At 43.5% G+C, this 6,980-nt stretch overlaps 1 protein-coding gene across 1 annotated transcript; it reads left to right on the forward strand.

Moving 5' to 3' along the window:
- The first annotated feature begins 5,502 nt into the window (after positions 1-5,502).
- LOC148320818 (zinc finger BED domain-containing protein 4-like) lies at positions 5,503-6,492 on the forward strand. The gene is given in 2 exon segments (XM_088319422.1): positions 5,503-6,121; positions 6,176-6,492. Coding segments are annotated over 2 exon segments (888 nt in total). The 5' UTR covers positions 5,503-5,550.
- Positions 6,493-6,980: the final 488 nt, after the last annotated feature.

Raw genomic sequence — 6,980 nt, forward strand, 5'->3', positions numbered from 1 at the left:
TCGCGTCTGTTCTTTCATGGGAAGTACTGTTAATAGCTCCTCTTTTGCAGTGATATCACTTAACACCATGCGAATGAAAACGCACATCTGGGCTGTGTCACTCACATCCGTAGATTCGTCCAACTGCAGTGAGAAAAATTCACAATTTCTGATGTCCGTCCACATTTGCTGGGTTAAATCCTCGGCCATGGCATCACAGCGACGTGTAACTGTATGTCTTGACAACTGCAGAGATTTGATTGAAGATAATATCTCTGCCTTATTTTTAAAGTCCCGGAACAATGAGTCAGCTGCTTCAACGAATGCCTCTTTTACCATCTCTCCGTCTTGGAAGGACTTCTTGTTTTTAACAATGGCGTGACACACCCGGAACGATGCTTCGGTGGCTGCCTTCGCTTTTGAAGTATGTTGTGTGAAAAATGACTGCTGTCTTGTCAACTGGGATTTTAGTTCATTCACCTTTATCTTTCTCAGCTCGCTTTTCGGCGGGAAGTCGTTTTCGTATCTTTCATGAACAGTCCGAAAATGCCGCTCCACATTTCCCTTCTTTGGAACTGCGATGATAGAATGGCATATGAGGCAAACGCACTTCGAAAATGACATTGTGAAAAAAAAGTCCACCTCCCATTCCGTATGGAAGTGATATGTTTTTGCCTTTTTACTTGGTCCAGCTCCTTCACTCATTTTAGTGACCATAAACTTTAGCGAGGGCTTAAAATGTGACACAATTCGCCGACTAGCTTAGCACTTAGCGTCGTTGTTTACGCATGAGCGGTGACCTAAAGGTCAAAGTTCAGTTGTTATGTGACTGGTTGTCCTGTATGTCAATCAAGTAACGGGGATGGATGATAGGCTGACATCGTAAATTCTGCTGCACTTAGAGCCGTTGTTTGATTTGATTGGTCACCAGAATGGCAACATTCAGTTGTCATCTGAATGGCTCTGCCTTGTATATTAATCAAGTGACGGCATTGATGCTAGGATGATATTTTTTTAATGTCACGCCGCGATCGACCAGTACCACCTCCGCGATCGACCGGTAGATCGCGATCGACTTAATGAGCACCCCTGGTTTAGACGTACCCCAGGGTATATGCACGTCTGCTTTTATTTTATTTTTAACATGAAAATGTTTTTAATGTAACAAAAATAAATAAATTTCATCACTTCAAAAAGGAATTGTAAAAATGAAAATGGGTTATTCATTTAACCTAACATGTTGACTCAAACGAATAACCCACAAGACAACCAGTTTAAGTTTATTTTACTAAACATTTTTGTTTCGTTATCCACTTGACCCGAAAATGTTTGGTTAGCAACCCTTTTACATTTTATCCATGTTGCCATATTTTTTATCTAACTGATATTGTGGTGTAGGTCTAAAATTTTCCCTTAATTTTCCCCCCGTTTCTCCAGCATGGAACAAATCTTCACCACGAAGATTGCTGCACCGCTGAGGGCGAAGGTGGTGGCCATGAGCGCCACTACCGCATACCGAAATTGGACTCTCAAAGAGGATGGGACGATGGCGGCAGGGTCCACTTTCAAAAACGTGAACGTGGCCCTCAGTGATGGAAAAACGCACTGCCGCATGGTGCTTTTTGAAGCTCTGGCCTCTGAGGTTTCCGAGGGCCAGAGCTTCTTATTAAAAAAATATACTGTTGGGAGGGATGAGCGGGTCCTCCTCTCCCGCCCAGACACTGAATTATTTCGTTGTGTGGACGTAACAGTGTCTGGGGAGTTGGGGGAGGAGGCCGCCCGGCTCATCCTTCCCATTGCCAGGACAGTCCACATCCGGGACGTTCCCCAGGAACGGGGTCCTGGTCAACATCGAAGGCGTCATCACTGAAGTAATGTATCACACTCGCACCGTCTCAGTGTGTGCGTGATAAAATTGTTTAATCCTTTTGTTTCTCCCTTAGATCCGAGCCATCAGGATGGTGAGGGTGCGAGGCCAGCTCGTGCCCATGGGCGTCATCCTCCTCCAAAAAGTGAATATTTTGCGTTTTACCTCAACTATTGTAATCTAAATATGCTGCAGCGGGCAATTCTCATTGTACGTTTTGTATTACAGGACGGGGCGTCGGCAAAGGTGGTGCGTTGGAGGGAGGCGAATCTCTTGGTCGTTTACGTGGGCCAAAGGGTGAAGGTGACCCACCGAGATCAAAGTAAGTAGGCCGGCTAATACAAAATGTGTAGAAAAAAATCAACTAGATTGAAATATTTCCATTGACAGACTTTAATATCTATTCACCACCCATTTTCTGAATTTCGTAATTTTACGTTGGAAAGGTGAACCGTGATTACCTGAACACCTGTTATTTTCAGTCGACAGCGAGTGTCAAACGGGCACGTTTGTGTTGCTCTCGGGTGTGATAGTAGAATTCATGAAAATAAAACTGTTCATCCTACATCTGTTCATAAAGTGTTCTTTTACACAGGAATTGGAAGATACCCCCTTCCTGGTGGTGGGCTACAGACTTCGGGGGGACCTGGTGGAAGTCATAGACAGGGACGACAATACAAAATCACTCCCTCTCGCCACCTGGAGGGAGCGATTCCCCGAGGACCCCCTCGTCCCCCAAGAGGGATTTTTTTTGTAATTACAGTGGAACCTCGGTTCTCGACCATGATCCGTTACTGAACCCTGTTCGAAAAGCGAATTGTTCGAACACCGAAACCATTCCTTTGCTGCTTGCACTGACTTTCTTTGGAGGCATGATTAGGGGCTAAAACACTTCGTACACCTATATAAAACGCGAGAGCGTTTTTGTTCGAACTCTTTGTTCGACCTCAGAGTCGTTCGAGAACCGAGGTTCCACTGTATTTATTTAATGCTTAAAAAAATAAAACTTTTTATTTCCATATTGTGTCTTAACTTGATTTCTTTATAATAATAATAATAATAATAATATTGCCTTTATTAGTCCCACAATGGGGAAATTCGAGATTCGAACCCAGGCCTCCTGGGGAGACTGGGTCCTGAACGCGGCGCCTTAGACCACTCGGCCATCCTTAATCTGGTTTAACAAGATTCAGCATGCACACTCATACTCATCACCCCGTTCATACTCACTCCTTCCACGGATACACGCGCGTGGGGGCGGCCCCACGCAACGCACACGCACGCTAACCACTTGCACACCATTTCCTTTTATCCCGCATGCTACTCCTTCCACATTTTTCTTCGGATTCTCTCCGTTCCAACTTCTCCAATCGCTTCCAAAAAAGAACGCCATGCGGGCTTCTTTCCCATTTCCATTTAGTGTTATTCAACATCATTTACTATCATTCAACATCCTTCCACCTTCACAATCATTCCACATTCTCATTCAATTCTATTCTCTACGATTCAAACTCATTCAATTTCATTCTCTATGATTAAAAAATCATTCAATTTCATTCCACATGCTTCCACCCAGATGGCTTCAACTCCGGAGCCTTCACACGCGATTTCTCCAGAAATTGCATTCTCTAGTTTAATGTGTGTTGCAAGTGGGAATGTCGAATTTTCATGACCTACACAAGTTCAACACATTTAAATAAGTCATAAATCTAGCATATGAGAATAGTAAACACAATCACATGTCTTCACTGTGCAAACTACTACTAGTTTCATTTGGTAAATGTATTTTGTTTAATAAATGCAGTGACAAACATAATGTCAGGGTTTTGGTATGGAGGTTGAGTGAGAGGAGGACCCAGATACAGTAGAAGTGAGGCAGGAGTAACTTCATGGAAATTAAAGGTAAAGAAAACAAAGCACACAAGGCATGGGGAAAAACTAAAATATCAAACGTACAAAACAACAGGGATTTAAAAAAAACACAAGGACGAGGACCCGTCTTATTTCGACAAGGCACGACAGGCAGGACAGCTAACTGGGACACTCAACAAAAGAACTGAAAGCAAACAAGGAACTATGTACAAACAAAGTAACGAGACAACAAGAAACACCTGGACAAGACACAAAGGGTTGGAGGGAGCTGATTGCTTCACACAAGGGAATGGGGCTCCAAGCACAGCTGGACACAATCAGGTTTAACAAGAGACACACACCAAACACAAGGAAAAACATGAAACTAAATACTAAACCAAAAACAACATACATACACCATGACATATGAACCTGTAATTAATTGGCATTCTGCTACCACGAGTGAGAGGAGGACCCAGATACAGTGAAGTGAGGCAGGAGTAGTGATGGGTCCAGCGACACCGAGACGTCGATGCGCGCGCCGAGCTTCCAGGGCAAACCCCGAGTCGGTGCGCGTACTGCTTTAAGAAAGTCACGTGACCACTTCCGGAATCGTGTCGACACAGCGGTCGCGCGCCAAACTGAGTGTATAAAGATGCGCATCTGTCAACAGGATGGACTCTCAAAACAAACTGAGTTATTGGCACGTTACTCTGCATCAAATATCCGCAATATGGAAGATATCACTGGAAAACGCAAGTTTTCTGCTGTGTGGGACCATTTCGATCTTGTCGGTGAAAATAAGGTGTTGTTTTATGTTGACTTCCTTGTTTCACTGTCTTACTCATATTTTCTAAATGTGCTGTTATTTCATGATTATTTTGAAAGTAAGTCTTAGTTTATTATTCATACTCTGTTTTTCAGGTGAAATGTCGCATTTGCAGCAGTGAACTTTCTTACACTAACAAGAGCACCTCCACAATGCTGAGGCATTACAGGGCAAGGCACAAGAATGAAGTTCCTGGTAGATCCCGGATAAATCCAGGTATGCAAACATTATTTTGCTTTGTCTGACTCTCTTAATGGAGTGGTTAGGTATCAGTCATCATTAATGATTTGTGCTTAACAATCAAGCTTCCCGGAAGGAGCTGCTTGATAAAGCAATCCTGAACTTCATTCTCAAAGACTGCCAGCCGCTCAGCATTGTGGAGAGTGAAGGGTTCAAGGACTTGAATAAGTTCCTCATATTCTTTACCATCCAGAAAGGTTTGTTTTTCCTAAAGTAGTAGTTGATAAAGCCAGTTATATTCCATCAGTATTTCTAATGTATTGATTTGCTTTTGTAACAATTTTCAGACCATCAAACAGATGGTAGATGAAAAATACCGGGAGGAACGGGCACGAGTGAAAGTGGAAGTACAGCAAGCTGTGGCAGTGAGTATAACGGCTGACATGTGGACATCTGTGAACATGGAAGCTTACTTGGCGCTGACCTGTCACTACATTAATAAAAATATGCATTTGTGTACATCAGTGTTGGGAGTTCAATACTTTCCACAAAGTCACACTGCAGACAATTTGGCCCAGGTCAAGAGAGCTGTTATGGAGGACTGGGCCATAACTAACAAAGTAAAGTGTTTTGTGACCGATGCTGCTCCAAACATGATCGCATCTATCAAACAGCTCAAATTCGGCACATAATTTGCATTGCATATAGTCTAAATTTGTTAGTTAAAAAGTCTTGTGACCAGATCCCCGCACTGGCAGCCATCAGACAAAACGCTAGGAACATAGTCACTCATTTCCGCTCCAGCACGACAGCCAAGGAGAAGCTCGCTCAGGTGCAGCAACAGATGGGACGACCAACACTGAAACTGATCAATGAGGTGCCAACGCGCTGGAACAGCACATATGAAATGTTGTCTAGGCTGCATGATGAGAGGGAACCAGTGTGGGTATCTCTAGCCTCTCTAAAGACAGATTTGACTCCACTGACTGCTGAGGAGTTTAACACCGTGGGGGAAGTACTTCAAGTGCTTGCCCCATTCCATCAAGCAACAGTGGAGTTGTCTGGAGAGAGGCGAGTTTCAGGATCAAAGGTCATCCCGATGATGAAAATGCTCTATCTCGCACTTGAGCGTCATGCTTCTACTTTGCAGACACAGCCCGCCATACAGTTACATGACCACCTCAAGCGTCGAGTCGCAGACACTGCTTCCAATCTGGAGTCTTTAAGTGTGTTAACACTAGCAACACTTCTAGACCCCAGATACAAATCACTAGGGTTCCGTAGTTCCTCCCGGTGTACAGAAGCAATCACTAGGCTTCGTTCAGAATGTGCCCGAATCATCGAGCGCACACAGGAGGCCCAGCCAGGACCTTCTTCACTGCTGACCCCGACACCATCAGGTTCTTTGTCATTATGTAATTTTTATTTCTGGAAAATGCGCTAAAATTCCATTTTCATTTTTTTTTCAGACGACCTGTGGCAGCACCTCGACCATGAAGTTGGCCAGATGATGCGCAACCCCACTGTTGATGCACACTCAGAGGTGCAGTGCTATCTGTCAGCAGGACACATTGCACGTACAGAAGACCCTCTCTCATACTGGAAGTCCATGGAGCCCACATTCCCTCACCTATTAATATTGGCCACACAGGTGTTGTGCACCCCGGCCTCTTCAGTGCCTTGTGAGAGGATCTTCTCAAAGGCGGGGGAAATTGCCTAAAAAAAAAGAAATAGACTGAAAAACAAAACGCTGGAGAAACTAATTTTTTTTAATAAAAATCTTTAATTACAATGAGTCCATTGTCATTCACAACACTTTTACTGAGGCATTCAGACAGATGTTCACTTACTTAATCAACTGCGTCTCGAAGATCAAAGATTTTTTTCATGAAATTACGTATATGTAAAAATAATGTGAATGCAAATGCCTAATCAATGGAATTGGATAAAATTAGTTTGACAGATCAGTGTCAGATGACCCTGTCAAATGATTCCTGCAAGTCCAGCAGGGGTCAGTATTCAGCAACACAGTGTCAACACAGTGTCAATACATTGTGTCACTGTGTCGAAACGATACAGGATGCCTCATCTACCCATCACTCGGCAGGAGTAACTTCATGGAAATTAAAGGTAAAGAAAACAAATCACACAAGGCATGGGGAAAAAACTAAAATATCAAACGTACAAAACAACAGGGATCTAAAAAACACAAAGACTAGTCTTATTTCGACAAGGCGCGACAGGCAGGACAACTAACTGGGACACTGAACCAAA

The sequence above is a fragment of the Idiotropiscis lumnitzeri genome, chromosome 16, assembly GCF_059441095.1.
Source record: "Idiotropiscis lumnitzeri isolate Australia: NSW breed Sydney's pygmy pipehorse chromosome 16, RoL_Ilum_1.0, whole genome shotgun sequence".
NCBI classification, from domain to species: Eukaryota; Metazoa; Chordata; class Actinopteri; order Syngnathiformes; family Syngnathidae; genus Idiotropiscis; species Idiotropiscis lumnitzeri.